This window comes from Alosa sapidissima, chromosome 8 (assembly GCF_018492685.1).
Source record: "Alosa sapidissima isolate fAloSap1 chromosome 8, fAloSap1.pri, whole genome shotgun sequence".
NCBI lineage: Eukaryota > Metazoa > Chordata > Actinopteri > Clupeiformes > Clupeidae > Alosa > Alosa sapidissima.
The window spans coordinates 12,722,344-12,738,279 of NC_055964.1; the positions used below are offsets into that span (position 1 = coordinate 12,722,344).

Genomic DNA, 15,936 nt, shown 5'->3' on the forward strand with positions numbered 1-15,936 from the left:
TAGTGTAATGGTGCTTTAAATTAAGTCTTTAGAGATTTTCTCTTTGCAAATCAGACCAGTTGCAGCCCCATTAAACTCAATGAAGAAAGACTCCCATGTCCACTTTTCTTGAAAAAGCCATGTTCCTGGTCAAGCTCTCTATTTCTAAAGAGACGTGTTTGCTTACATTAAGTGACAGCAAACTACATTAAGGTGTTTGCAACAAATAGCTCGATTGGTTGCCTGGTAACAGCTTGATCCTTTGATTATTTGGGTTGGATGACCCAGCAGCATTCCGTAATTATGCAAAACTTTAGTCTGTGTAACTGTAGTCACAAAGCTAGCTAAGTATTTTAAAGATAAAAATACATTAAAAAAAAATAGTACAAAACTAAAACATGGGACGAATCACATTAAACATCTAGCAACAAAAGGGGCACATTAAACTTGTCTTTTGGTCTATAAAAAGGGTTCAGACCAGAGCAATGATAAACAAATTTCTCCACCTTTAGCCAAACTGGCATACCATTCTCACAACACTGAATTGTTTTGCATGACATAGCCAGGCCTACAGATAACTCAGGAGCATGCTGATGCCCCCAAGTGGATGAGGTCTATTAATGTAAGCATACAGTCTAAACCAAAGTGCAAGTCGGTTTCTGGCAATACCCCCTAACAGTACGTCACATATTTCTTTTCTTTTTTTTTTTGTTATGTTGGAAGAGGCAGGGAAAAACACTTATCAGTCAGCCTTTTTCCTCAGCTGTTCTGAAGAAGAGGGTATTATTTTGTGGTAAGCAGCTTAAAGGACGTAATTCTTTTCTGACTGTCCTAATTCAAAACAGATGAGAGAGTGAGGGGGAGAGCAGGAAACCCTTTAAAGCCACACGTAAACATTGCAGCTCGTGGTTTGCGGACAGTCTTCTCGGCCACTTATGTAGCGCAGACAAGGCTGCAAAATAGCCATGAATTTGTTCCAAATCAACACATTGGCATAATTTCACTACAGCTTGTGATCAAAGCTCACATTAGGTTCTACCTCTCTGTGTGTGGGCATGTTTGGGTCACAGTGTTTTTCGAGTGCGTATTTTTGTGTTTATTAACCTACTGTATGTACTGTATGCATGTACTGTGTGTGTGTGTGTGTGTGTGTGTGTGTGTGTGTGTGTGTGTGTGTGTGTGTGTGTGTTCGTGTGTGCGTGCGTGCGTGCGTGCGTGCGTGCGTGCGTGCGTGCATGTGTGTGTGTGACTGTAAGTCTGTTTTTACCAGGAGATGATACCAAGGCACTTCATCTCCATTCAAATTCTCATGACTGTTCTTTCTTGCTTACATCAGTCACTGTGGAGATAGTAGAAAGGCAGACAGCCCACATGTTTAGGGATTGTTTCCCACCACCAGCAATTAAGATGATAACATAATCAGATAATTAGTTTCATTAAGTAATTATCATGCCCTGACTAGAATATAAGCTCTTTGTAAATGTTGGCCTGTCGTGAGCCTGGTTTTATGCCTGCCAAGTAAAATTGCGGCATTCTTCATCAAGGATCTTTTAGTAGATCCATTGATGACAGTGATAATTCTTCGTATGAGCACAATATAATTATCCCTATCTCCAGTCAGCCCAATGTCATTTTTCATTCTACATTAATGCTGGAGGGGGAAAAAAATGCAAAGGGCCTTTGTGCAACACAGTCGGCTAGTGTGCTTGTGGAAGACGCACAAATAAGATTTGTCGACTCTGGAGGGTGGCCTTTTAGTGGACGGCATTAACGGTGACAGGGCCGCCAGTCCTGCCTGCCACATCACTAAATGGAGATTAGACCCATTACCCTGATTGGCTCTGACCTTCTTTTATGTCCGCCGACTGAACAAAGAGGAACAGGAGAGACAGGCCTTTGTCCGGGACTTGTCAGCGGCGCTGAGTGCTATATAACATGGCTGCTCGGCACCTCCGGCTCATCTCATGATTTTCTTTTCTTTCGTTCTTTTGTCGTACAGCTGACAGCAGAAATCCAAGCAGCACTTTAGGGTGTCAGTCCCAGTTTAAATCATTCGGTATCATTGCGCGGGACACACAGGTCTGGGTTGGGGTTGTCGTGTTTGGTGTGTTTTCGCTCTGAAAATAAGCGGCTGTCTGCATATCGCGATTCCCATGTGTCCTCTTTCAACCTTTGTCACTTGCTGTGGCTTCTGTTTGTTAACGTCGGAAAACAACCTGTGGCCCGAGTTTGTATCACACACGCACAGAGGGCCTCCGTTCAGATGAGATTAGAGTAGAGGCGGATTCGCATATATATATATATATATATATACATGGAAAAAAACCTGGGCCTCTTTCCTGGGCAAACTAGACACGGCCGCCTCTATCTCCCCCTCACACCTTTAGAGGTCGGTATCAGGCAGGAGTGGCTTGTGCCCTACCATAATATATTTGGTTATGACTTCCTCCAGGTTGACTTTCAGATTAGGGCAATCTGTCCCTGGGCTTAGTCTTATCACCGCCCGGCCAGGATTATATGAATGACGGAGCTGCGGCCCGCTTCCAGAAATAAGTCATCATCACGGTTCTCGTCTCTCTCCGTCTCTCTCTCTCTCTCTCTCTCTCTCTCTCCCACTCTCTTTCTCATTCCTCATTGGTGTTCTGGCTTAGGAAAAGTGTCTGTAAAAGGGGCCTTTGATTTGGAAAGGAAATGGTGCCCATGGTGAAGGTTATGGTCAAAGTGGCGAGAGAGTGTTGTCTGTCTCCGCCTGTGGTGACTGAGTCTTGAGTGATGTGTGGCTTTGCATGCTGGTTAAGTGCCCTTTAATCTTAATAAATAAGTGGACTCCACCGTTCAGATGATGACCATAGTTGGGAAGAAATTGCATTCTCCCTTGTTATTGTATTTGGCAAAGTCTTTATGATTACTGGAAATAGTACAGTGAGGCGTGGGCAGTGAGATGTGTTTGTGTTGGGTTGTGGTGGGTAACTTCTTCTGACTTTTGAGAAGTCCAAGGAATTCTAGATCTCAAAGCTGTCTTGCCCCCCCACAACACACACAGATTTTCTTGGAATTCCACATATTGATGACAAATTATTATATCAGTCTACATTTTCTCATTGCATATGTGCATATGAAGCACTATCTACAAATCCATCCACACAGTATTTCTCTCCCTCTCTTTCTCTCTCTCTCTGAGTGTGTGTGTGTGTGTGTGTGTGTGTATGTGTACTGCATGTGAAAGACAGCATTATGAATACTTGGAATTCTCAGAGATGATAAAATGTTTATAGAGGATGTGTCAGGCATGGCGATTTCGAAATAAGCTTTTTGTCGTTATTCACTGCGTTCACTTTACCTGTGGTGTGGTTTGTCACACCAGCGCTTCAATTAAACCCAACCTCATAGAAAATAGTATATCATATAATTTGAAAGTTTTAAATGTGTCAGGAGCCCTGTTCTCTTTTTATCAGACACATAGTTTAATAGTTTATAAAATAGTAGTTTAAAAGATTATCAGCTGGTTTTATGTTAGTACACCATTTCAAAGTGTAAGGAATCTAATATGTTGCAAATATGTTGGTCAGAGAATTGAAAAATTGGTTTCAGAATTTACAGGCCTTCTGCTACTGCTGTACTGTGGCTGTGGTTGTTATCAGACATGTCAAAAGACTCATGAATTGTGAGACACTCCATTTCGCTGAAGACTCAAGAGATTCATGAATTGTGAGACACTCTCTTTTGTTATTTGTTTACAACTCCCATGGCGATGGGGAGATTCAAAATAGCACAGCATATTCAAACAAGTCTCACCATTTCATCCAAAGTTCAAGTAAGATGATAGTGAAACTGGCAAAGAGAAAGGAGTGAAAACAGGGAAGGAAAAAGAAAGAGAGAGAACAGAGAGATAGTGAAGGATAGGAAAGAGAGAGAGAAATGGAAAGATATGGTGAGAAAGGAGAAAGAGTGAGAGAGAGAAAGCAAGAAGGAAAGAGAGAGACAGAGAGAGAGATAGTGAAATTCTGCAGCTCACTCCTGGCTCTCTTTGGTCTCCTGGTTGGACTGAGGCCTTGTTTTCATGTTTACTGTCTTGGCCAAATCCCCCTTGTTCAGCGGCTTGTCTCTGAATGGAGATAACGCTGGACTCAGAGCTCTGTCTGGACAACCGGCCACACAGAGAGCAGAGACGGGCCTCGAGCACACTCACTGCGGGACAGGCCCTGACGGATCTCTCTCTCTCTCTCTCTCTCTCTCTTTTTCACACACACGTTCTCTCTTTTCCCTGTTGTCTAGCTCACTGGAGCAAAAAACACAGTGAGAAGTCAAAGAATGCATGCCCTCCCTTTCTGAGTATTGATAATTGTCTCAGACATACAAGGAACAGCACAGCACAGCACAGCACACAACATCTGGGTTCGTCATTGCTCTCAGATGTTATGTGTATAAATATCTTCTTCCCACTGGCTTTGTTGCGTGCAAATTTCCCAGAGGACCCTGAAGACGTGTGAAAGCAATGTTGCTATATTTTTTTGTATCAGTTCTCAGTGTTTTCAATTAAATATTTATATTTTCATGCATTTCTGTGGTGGAGCAGGAGCAAAGGTTGTGTCTCGTCTGGGAAAGATGCAAATTCATAGTGTGTGTGTGTGTGCGTATGCGTGTGTGTGTGTGTATTTTATTTAATTTTTTTACACGCCAGTAAAACACTGACATACAGTCCCCCTTGTCTAAATTGCAGAATCCGATCCCTTAGTGTGCAGACCAGTGCCAACAGCCTCGCTTCTACTCCATCCCTATTCCCTACCATTTTCATGGCTCATGACCCTCCCTCTCCCTCTTGTGTGTGTGGGGGAATGTCATATTAATTCCATGTGAAAATGCATATATATATATGCATACCTAATAAGAATTCTAATTAGTAAAAGTCTTCCTCGTTAAGATGTTTACCTTGTCTGTTGAAAAGGGAACGTGATGTACTTTCACGCCGTGTCTCTCCAACACTTATTAGGCGAGCAAGCTTTAATATTTAATTTTGTCTCTAATGTGTTTGTACCATCTTCAATCGCAGAGGTTGAGCTCTAGGTCTTGGGAAATCATGCCATTTGTTGACTAATTGCACACTTGTTTATCCAGATAGCACGCTGAGAATCACATCCACATGGTACAGACTGTTGCGACAAAACACAAGAATCCTCGACAACCTCTTTCAGATGATAATGAAAAGACTGGAAAGGTCGACAGGAACTCTTTTCTTTTTCCCTTCTCTCTCTCTCTCTCTCTCTCTTGCTGTCTTTTCTTTCTTGCACATAACGTGGCCCACTGGTTAGCACTCTGGACTTGTAACCGGAGGGTTGCCGGTTCGAGCCCCGACCAGTGGGCCGTGGCTGAAGTGCCCTTGAGCAAGGTACCTAACCCCTCACTGCTCCCCGAGCGCCGCCGTTGAAGCAGGCAGCTCCCTGCGCCGGGATTATTGTGTGCTTCTGTTCACTGTGTGCTATTTGTGTTTCACTAATTCACCGATTGGGTTAAATGCAGAGACCAAATTTCCCTCACCGGATCAAAAAAGTATATATACTTATATACTCTCATTCTTTTTCTTCTTGATAACCTTGAATCCCATTTCATGTCCCTCTCTTTCTGTCTCATTCTCTTTCCTTCAATCCCTCTCACACCCATCCCCCCCCCCCCCCCCCCTCTCTCTCTCTCTCCCTCCCTCTCTTCCTCCTGTGCCACTCCTCCCTCTGGACTCCAGGGGTCGGAGCGCAAAGGCCCTCTCTCAGCCTCGTGTAGCCGGTGATTGGCTTGATGGAGGGTGATGATAATGTCTCGGGACACGCCAGGGTTCATCCTCGCCATTCAGCAGCACGGGGCGGAGTGATTAAAAATCATGGGCGCACTTCAGAGCGTAGCCTCCCCTGCTCCCCCCCCCCCCCCCCCCAACTCCACCCCCCATCCCACTGGAGTAATAAACATAGTATCACAGAGGAGGACAGGCCAGGATTCAGGCACTGCATGCAACTCACTGCTGAGTTTGGAACTAGATAGGAGATGGAGAGGGAGGTAGGGAGTGAGAGATAGAGAGAGAGAGAGAGAGAGAGAGAGAGAGAGAGAGAGAGAGCCAGAGAGAAAAAAAAAAGAGAGTGTGTTTAAGGGAGAGGCAGAGAGGCTGAACCTCATTTGCGCTCTCGGTGTTGTGGAGTGGCGTGCCAAACTTTTAATTGTGTTTGTTTGTCATGGTGACAGTGTTATTATCATATAATGCATATGCATGTCTGTGTGAAGTTAATGGAGGATGTTTGAGCCAGAGTGGCACAGGCTAACAGTAAATTGATTAGGTAATGAATTCATGATCAATTCATTATTTAACCTCGGTATTAGCAAATGCATTATTTATAAATGTTTCTGTATGTATTTGTTTGTTTGTGTGTGTGTGTGTGTGTGTGTGTTTGTGTGTGTGTGTGTGTGTGTGTGTGTGTGTGTGTGTGTGTCTGTGTGTCCTGTGTGTGCATTGTTTGGTTATAAGCAGTTCATGGAGTGAACACTTTTCCTTCTCTCTCTATTTCAGCGGCAGATGGTGAGGACCCAACTCAAGCAGGTGGGATATTTCTAGAGTTGGTAACTGTTGTGTCTCCCTGGTGTGGCATCCCAAAGCTGTATATTTCCTCTGCTGCCACTGACTTCTATCGCACATGTCTCTCTCTCACACACACACACACACACACACACACACACACACACACACACACACTGTGTCTTAAAGTTTTCTCTTAGTTTAAGTCAAACATTACAATTCAGAACTCTTTCTGAGATTCTATATTTCCCATTGGCAAGCACACAAACATGCATTAGTTCGCAGGTATACCATTTTGAGTACTATATTAGGAGACAATTGCTCAAATGCAAACATGTCATGCTCAACATCATGTACGCGTTGGGCCCTGAACGTCAAAAGTGGTATGAAGTCCCATGTTAAAGCCCCAAGCTCAATTAAATTCAGCAGGTAATTACGACATACTGTATAATTACAACACATCCTAAGCCTCTTTGTAGTGTAGATTATTGAAGGGAGGGATGCAGGGAAGACAGAGCGATGAGTGAAAGCAAGAGAAACAGGTGGAGAGAAAGATGAATTATAATGAGGATGGTACCATGGGAGAGTTACAGTAAAGAGGGAGCAGGAAAGAGTGTTTCAGTGACCAAGAGAGAGGAGAGAGACTGACTGTGTGTAGGTGAATGTGTGTGTGTGTGTGTGTGTGTGTGTGTGTGTGTGTGTGTGTGTGTGTGTGTGTGAGAAAGATGGAGAGAGAGAGAGAAAGAGAGAGAAAAAAAAATTGAAACTGAAATAAAAGGAAAGGCACAGGCCAAAAATAGAGAATGCGTGAAAGAGAGAGAGAGAGAGAGAGAGAGAGAGAGAGAGAGAGAGAGAGAGAGAGAGAGAGAGAGAGAGAGAGAGAGAGAGAGTATTCTACTGATGCAGGGGCACAAGGGAGCTTGCTGCTTCCCCTCCTCCACACTGGCTGCTCTGTTGCTCCAACATTTATCGTTTGATCATGCCTGGTCAGCACTCACTCAAGTCTCACTGATCTCTCCAGACTGAGCTCTCACTTGCTGGCTCGCTCGCTCGCTTTTGAAGACATTCCTTTTTGCACTCTCCTCCTCACCCTTCATGGATGACTTTTTTATTTGGGTGGACATTCAGTAGAACCCACCCTGAAACACTTCTTTCTGACAGAGAGAGAGAGAGAGAGAGAGAGAGAGAGAGAGAGAGAAACATGTTATTCAGAATTAGTTTTCGGTTTTGTGGCAATAGATTAAATCTTCTTTTCATTCTGAACTCTTCTCTGCAAACGGGTCAGTAGTCCGTGTGATGATAAAAGGAAGATAAACTTTATCCCACTGTGGGTTAAGCCGGCTCCCACTAAAGCGTCAGTGAGTCCCACACTGCACCAACTACACAGGCACGTGGTGTTTTATGTGTCCAGAAGTCCTGCGTGGTGGGTTTTGAGCTAGTTTTCAGTATACCGTAATATAGGCTACCTCAAGAGATCTACTTAAAGGCCTCTCATAGGTTCCCCAAGGATCTAGTGATGATGTTTGATGCTGTTAGCATTAGCATATCAAGCACCACGGGGAAAGATCATGCTGGATTATCATAAAAGCTCTCAAATGTCATGCCAACCAAGACATAAAGTGGAAAGATACATAATAAGGCAAAATCAGCCATTCCTTTAACTTTATTGTGTTTCTTTTCACTTTATGTTTTTTCATCCTTGCCAGTTGGTGTGAAATCCAACATAAAGAACTTGGAATTGTGGTATTTTTTATTTTGATCTCTGCCTCCTCGGTATGCTTTGCAGACCTGTACACAAAAAAGGGACAGTGTATTCGGAATGGCTTGTGCTGTCACTCTGACTATGAACTTCTCTCGCTCTCTGAATGAATTCAGCAAATTGTTTGGTGCCCGTTTAAAACAAAGGTTGTGTTACAGTGTGAGATTCCTCACTGGCTTATAGTCTTAGTTTCTCAGTGGTATTGATCTGCAACATTATATTTTCATTAAATGCATGCTTATGTACAAATGAAGAACAAACTCAGCCAGGAACATGACTGTATAAGAGGGCAAAGCATATAACTCTACATTCAATGATCCTGGTGCGATTTGTATTGTTTTACCACATCACAAAGGCAAATGAATCCTGCCGTTTTTAGGTCAAAGCTTATGATAATCTACAACCATTACTTGATTGTTTTTGCTGTCTTTTGGATCTCTTTGGGAAGTCCTCCTTGTTCTTTTTGTCACATTCATGCTGTTCCCACAAACTGACAATTTATGTTGTTTGAATCAGACTGTTAAAGGAAAGTGTAATGACCAGAGTATATTAGTGGATCATAGAATTAGTCTAGAATCTATCTTTAAAGATAGTCTTTCAGACCCCTTTCATTGCTTTTCTTTTGCTCCCATTTTTCTCTGGGCCTCCTTAGTAAGTCAGACGCAGCCCTTTGTGCAGTCTTGAGGGTTGTGCTGCGCCTGGTTTTGAGGGACAGGATGTACGTGCCAGTGTGCCAGCCACTGAAGAGGTCATGAGCTCCAGACGCTTGCACTTCAGTCCAGCTGCGGATCAGGATGATCATGGACGGTCTGACTCGTCCAGACTGATTACACTGATAAATGCTGGACAGAGAGGATTCAATGCAAGAACACATTTTGCAATAACCCAGCCAGCATTGTTTTTATTTATTATACCCACACCTTGGTCTGTAGGAGAAAGACATGAATGAAATCCTCTGCCTGTCTCCAAAGTACGACGGAGTATTAGGGCCACACATGAAGAAAAAAAATATTTTTTGCCATGGCGAGATTAAACTCGACATGTCGACTTTAAAGTCGCCATGTCGACATTAAACTCGACATTTCGAGAATAAAGTTGAAATATCATGTCGACTTTAATCTCGACGTGTCGACAATTGCTCCCGCAATATTCTGTCCTGCTCCCGCATTAATGTGTCATTTTTAGTCCCGCTCCCGCCCGCATCTGTAACATGATGTCCCGCTAAACCCCCGCAAGAGGGATAGCCTATTCAGTTTTTCTTTCTGTCTCACGAAAGGAGCACACACACCTGAGAAAGACTCCAGATGTCAGTTTCTTGGTTCTGAATGTAGGCTAACAATTGAAGTAGGCCTAGTCTGATGCCCTCTTCCTCTGTCATGCTTTCGATTTCGAGTTTTGACAATGAGCAGCTGGAACAAATTGAACCCACGTAAATGACAATATAGGAAATTACACATGGTGCTGAAAGGAGACACAGTGATTTTGTCTTATTAAGCCTGAATGAAGTGTTCCCTATAATTACTGCGCAAGACAGTAATATATTACATTTGATGTGTTGTGCATTTACATGCACTGAGAAAGGCTTCATGATAAGTCCAGGGGTTCTTTAAGTTGATTTATAATACAGTTCATTTAATCATTGTTATTTTATTTATATTTTTCATTTTTGTTGTGGGATGGGCTGAGAGGTTACTAGGAGAGATATCGTTCTGATTACATTAAATTACTACTCCCATTAAGGGATTGAAAGCCAAGCTCCACTTAGTGGTTCACAGAAAGACCTGCTACGGATATGCTAAAAGCCCTTTAACTATTTGACTACTCTTAGCACTGCACCTCTTGGTCTTTTCAGCTGATTGTCCACCTCATTTTCTCTGGCAATATCCTGGGCATGCATAAAGTGAAAGTAATTGTGGTGAATAATTACTTAATATTAATCTTAGACTGGCAAACTTCAGGAAAACTCAGGAATCAGGTTTATTCTGTTACAAGCAGAGAGGGTACCTTAAGGAATTTTACCGTTCGACGCCATCTTGAATTTAGTCACGATAAGAAAATAATTTTGTGAAAATGCATGGATTCCAGTTGCTGCTACTGGAAGCAACTGAATCCATGCATTTCCACTGAATTATTTTTGGAATCTGATCCCTTATCATACCTGTTCGTTCGTACTCGTCACTCGACTTATCGTGACTAAATTCAAGATGGCGTCGAATGGTAAAATTCCTTAAGGTACTGTCTGTATAAATCATCTTGTAAATAAACTACCAGTGCTTTTTCAAAGTTCTCCATGTCTTGTTTTAAATGTCAAGGCCCTTGGAAGTCTACCAATGAAGTTTGGAGCTACTTTGAGCCTTGTACAGTAAATGGTGTAAAACAGTGATTTATTTGCATGGCTAGGCCAATGCCCGAGGTACCACAACGAAACACTGTGTTGGTAGCATTGGCTAACTAGCGCCAGATTTCTGAGTGCAGGGGACAAGCCGAGGTGAGCTATGAGACATACGTTCACACTCGGTATCATGTTTCAACACACTTTAGGTCAATATCACACCGGAATTCTCCTTTAAACAAAGGAAGAGTTTGGCGCCAAAACAAGCCAACATGGTTGGTTCTCCACTTGGCATCAGACACACCTACTCACACCTACTTCACACCTATCTGAAGAACATGAGGAGAGATATCTTATATATCAGAAATATCACTTATAGAATGTTCCAAACATTCTCACAATCAAATCATTACAATATTTGTACTGAGACTATTACAATGATACCAAACATGAATATATTTACATTTCATGACACATGGATTCAGTATAGCCAGGTAACAACCTTTGTCTTGTGGATCTGATAGCCCTTGGAACCAGTACATTAGCATTTCATTGGGGGAGGGGAGGGTGTCTTTGTTTTAATGCCAGGAGGGGCCACATGGCTAAAACTAGTCTTGAAACACAACTAAATTTATTGCTATCAAAAGAAAAAATAAAATGTTTTTGGATGGCAGCAGCAGAATCTGAGCCGTAACAATTCAAGACTCCTAGCAATTGAGAGCTATTTTTTGTTCCTGAAAGTTTTGAATGGAATCAAAAGCCTCTTTGGAAAGAACCATGTTCAGGTGGATAATGAACACGCTACCTCTAAAAAGTGGGCATGCTAAAAAAGACTATCCAGTCAAGTGGCTTTTAGACTAAACATATTCAGATGTAGGCACTGAATATAACGTTGGCCCTGATAATCGCGTGTCTTTGACAAGTAATGACATGCATACAGTGTATGTGCATAGAGATTAGTAGAAGCGCGGTGCTTTAGGTTGTACAAGTTGAAGTGTCACCCTCTCTCCCCACTATTAGTGGATGTCTGATTTCAAATTAGCACAGACTGGTGGCAGCTTTGAAGGTTTCAAATCCATTGGGAGCGAGACAGCCCATTTCTGAGCCTGAGACTGTGCCATATCCTAGTTAATTAATGCCGTACCACCAGCCTCATGATCTAAGTCTGTCGGCTCGACTCTCCTAGTCACCAGCATTCATACCGAGCCAAAATGAGAGCGAATACCATGGTGCCGGAAAATGGGATGACGCAAATGCATCTCAGTGCTTCAATTCTTTCATTAGAACCAAAGTGCTGTTTCGATAGATATATAATAGACCGACAGCAGGTAAACAGGGATCTAATTGTCTTTGATTTCTTGTAGTGATATCGTATGAATATACAAGCAGTGCTAATATATGGGTGAGAATATGAGCATTTTGATTTGTACAGGCGTCAAATTGAGCGCAAAATTGAGCAGTCCTTCAGCTTGTGCAGGTGCATATTTACAGCTGACTAGTGAAGGTACTGTCAGAAAAGTTCCTGGTTTGATTTACATCGGTCTCACACAAGAGAGGAGCACAGTAAATGGCACATACTACACACTATCAGCATCAATTTTATTGATTCTGAAACATTCATCATGATGATTACGTTATGTAGGAACCACACCATTGAGGCATTACTAAGATGAAACCCCTGTAAGGCGGGGATCACATTAGCCAGCGGCAAGCAGCAGGTTTCCTATTGTTCTCTATGATTCGGCAGCGGAACGGTGGCAATGCTGGCGTAACGCTAGCGTTGAACAAGCTGAGCGTTGAACTTGGTTCAACTTTCAAAGCACAACGCGAGCATATTCAATTGACAAACCGTTTGTGTTGCTTAGGAACGAGATAAAACATATTATGGTCTGAGCGTTGCGTTACGTTTGCTGCTGCCGCTTGCCGCTGGCTGATGTGATCCCTGCCCAAGTGTTTAGGAAGTCCACGGGGTGCACACAGCATCAGTGCGCGCTAGTTAACGTCACTAATTTGGCACATATGGATGTTGAGAGATGTGCTGCATGTTGTGGCGTTGCTAGCAAACTGTGGTTCCTGGCTCTGCAGGCTGGTTGCATTCCGTAAGAGCAGAAACAACATGCTGACCTTTTTGAAGTTTTCTTAGAGCCTCTTTGTTGTGGCCTCTCTCTCTCCTCCTCCTCTTCCTCCTCCTCCTCCTCCTCCTCTGTCTCTCTCTCTCTTTCTCTCTGTCTGTCGTCCCCTTGATGGCAGATATGGAGGCAGTCATATGGCTCATTCCTGAATTAATCATGTTCTGTCCTGACGCTTCGCCTGGCAGTCCCAGCCTCATCTGAAGACCCACCCAAGAAAGACCCAGAGGACACAACAAACCCCACATCTGTCCTGCTTTAGGATGGGTGCCAGTAACCTTTAAGCAACCTCTCTCTCCATCCCAAGACTGAGTTAATTGTTGTGGAATTTTTATTTAATTGACTTATCAGTTGACTCCCTTTTCGCTGAGGTACAGAGGCTGGTTGGAGACAGAGCCAGAAGTGGAGATGTTTAGTCGTCTTTTTTTGTATTATTATTAATTTGGTGCAGGCATCAGTGTGACATTTCCCATGACATTTTTTATTTTTTTTGGACTGCCTCACCTTTCCAGCTCTCCCTCTGTGCGTGAAAGGCTTTCCAAGGTGATGCTGAACTTTTTCCCCCCTCCCTGAAGAGATTTATTGCGACACGCTTATTGCTCCGGGCCGCTGCGTTTTACCTCCTCAGACGTGCCCGAGACATCTTCCGCTTTATTTATTTATTTGGCGACCAGTGGTGGGTTCATCACATCGGTGTAGTCAAATGTCAGCGTACCTGATCCATTTGGTCATGGCAGGATTAAGGGACTGGACGTGTGTGATGGAGAGTAGAGCAGAGAAGACAGGGACAGAGAGGATGGGCCAGGAGAGAGGGACACTAAAAGCACAGTAGATAGAGTCTCCTGCTGGGAGGGAGCCTGAGAGGGCCCTAGGGGTCCAGTGCCAGCCCCTATCAGATGGATGCAGCAGAAGTGGACTTAGTGACCAGAAAGAGGGGAACCAAGCAAAATAGTACTCTCCTGCAAGCAGTTCAGTTCAGAGCATAAACAAAAATTAGAGCCAGGAACATTTTAGAGGTCATGTTCCAAGAAAATAACAAATACAATTTTTCAGGAAATAAATACATATATTTAGAAACTGGAAAAATAAGTTAGATGGATGAAAGCATTTTTAATAAAATACTTCCTTTCCTCTGAAGAATCCGACTAGTTTCTGGGTATTGTCTGTATAGGAGCTTTGTTTGGCTGGATTTGTTTTTCTGTGTGTGGGTTTGTTTTTTTTTTGTTTCGGTTCATCTGCAGAACAACAGGCCATCTCACCATTGCTCGCTCAGCTGTGAAGTGCCCTTGCTTCAAAACGCATCCTACAGTAGCTGGCCCCGCTGTGACCCCCCGCGTACGGGTCACTCCTGGTTCGGCTAATTAAAGCACCACCAGTTTTCCACAAGGGGAAAGTGCAACAGTGTTGTGTGACTCTCTGACATGGGTATTGCTCCCTTCTGCACCCCCCCAACCCCCCTCCATGCTTCAGTGAAGTGGAACAAAAAAATATCATCACACAGTGCCTTCCGTTCCCTATTTTCACAGAGTCGAAAACATTGACACTGTGAAAAGCATCGTGACAGCGTGTCTACTAATGATTGGAGTTCCCAGGGGGCTTTGTTTTGTATTCCTGTCTTCAAACTGCCATCCGTTGTTTACGAAGGCCTACGAGTCAAGCATGAAATCTGTCTGCTCCTCTGCTCACCTTGCACGTGTGAAATGGACACGACCATAAAAGGAGAACCCACCCCATTTCTCCCCATGTCACAATGACAGTAATCGAGCTAATTGATACCTTACTCTCCTCTACCACAGTGTAGAGTGACATTTGTTCCGATGTAATAGTAGTCTTTGGACTCTGTTGGAACATTGCACACAACCTCTATCGAAGACGCTCCATCATCTTCCTGTTCGTCAGGCGGGTGCATGACATCAGCGGCAGTACAAGGCGACTAATGGGGATATTATGGGGATTTTTGTACGTGAGGCAGGTGGTGGTGGGTGGTGATTGATCTGGAGGACCAGAGGACACTTTGCTCCCTGTGTTTAACCAGAGAGCTGTTATTTATTTATATGTGTGTTTTTTTTATTTTTTTTTGTTGTCATGTTGCATTTGTGGTGCCTCGGTTGATTGATGGGCTACCTTTGTGATTTGTCGAAGGAAATCGCGATGCATGGCTCGCTCGCTTGCACCCGTCCGGAACAGGTCTGACATCAATCAAAGCCAGGCCGCGGTCGCGGCCGCCGGGCAGCAGCTAAACAGTGGACGGGCGCATGGCTGTCTACCCCTCATCTTCTCCCTACACACACCCCACCTTCCCAGAGCACCACTGCCACCAATCAGCCACCACTGCGACCACCGCCACCCTGCCTTTCACCGCCAAACAAAAAAGCGGACATAGCAGGGAACAAAAGCAGCGATTCATTCGACCACAGAGCGAGGGGACGTCTCGGAGGACACCATGCAAATATGGGGAGCGTGCACACACACACACACACACACACACACACACACGGATGTGGTGTCTTCTAGAAGTCTTTTGCCAGCCGTCATCAGGCGGTGTGAAAGGATGCATTCTTCATTAGCGGGCCGCTGTCAGCTCGCCTTTGTTGGCGTATAGATGGTCACGTCGAAGGGCCCTGACGGCTGTCACTGCCTCCGTCAGGGTGCAGGGCTTTTTGTAATGGAGTTCTGCCAGAAGCCATTAGACATCCTCTGTTCTAATAATTAGCTCTGCTCTCTCTCCGACTGATTGAGTGAAGTGTCAAAACGCTTTGACTTTGATACCCTTGGTCGCTGTCTATGTGGACCACTTTTTTACATGGTGGTGCATTCAGCTTGTGTGTGTGTGTGTGTGTGTGTGTCTGTGTGTGTGTGTGTGTGTGTGTGTGTGTGTGTGTGTGTGTGTGTGTGTGTGTGTGTGTGTGTGTGTGTGCAATAGGGAGTTAGAATTGCTCACTACACAAAAGATTCAGGGGTATTCTTGGAAATGTACTGTGTGTGTGTGTGTGTGTGCGTGTGCGTGTGCGTGTGCGTGTGTGTGTGTGCGTGTGTGTGTGTGTGTGTGTGTGTATTAGGGAGGTAGGAAGCAATGGGAGGGTGTGTGTGTGTGTGTGTGTGTGTGTGTGTGTGTGTGTGTGTGTGTGTGCATTAGGGAGGTAGAGTTGTTTTCTTCCCAAAGGACTATGCATTACTCTTGGAA

General features: G+C 43.9%; 1 protein-coding gene across 3 annotated transcripts in view; it reads left to right on the top strand.

The window, feature by feature from the left end:
• The window catches only part of edil3a (EGF-like repeats and discoidin I-like domains 3a), a 127,169-nt gene that overhangs the window by 27,920 nt on the left and 83,313 nt on the right, over window positions 1-15,936 (top strand). For all 3 annotated transcript variants that reach the window (XM_042101733.1, XM_042101734.1, XM_042101735.1), the window contains one exon: window positions 6,527-6,556. In XM_042101733.1, the coding sequence (XP_041957667.1) occupies window positions 6,527-6,556 (30 nt within the window). The remainder of the gene's footprint in view (window positions 1-6,526; window positions 6,557-15,936) is intronic.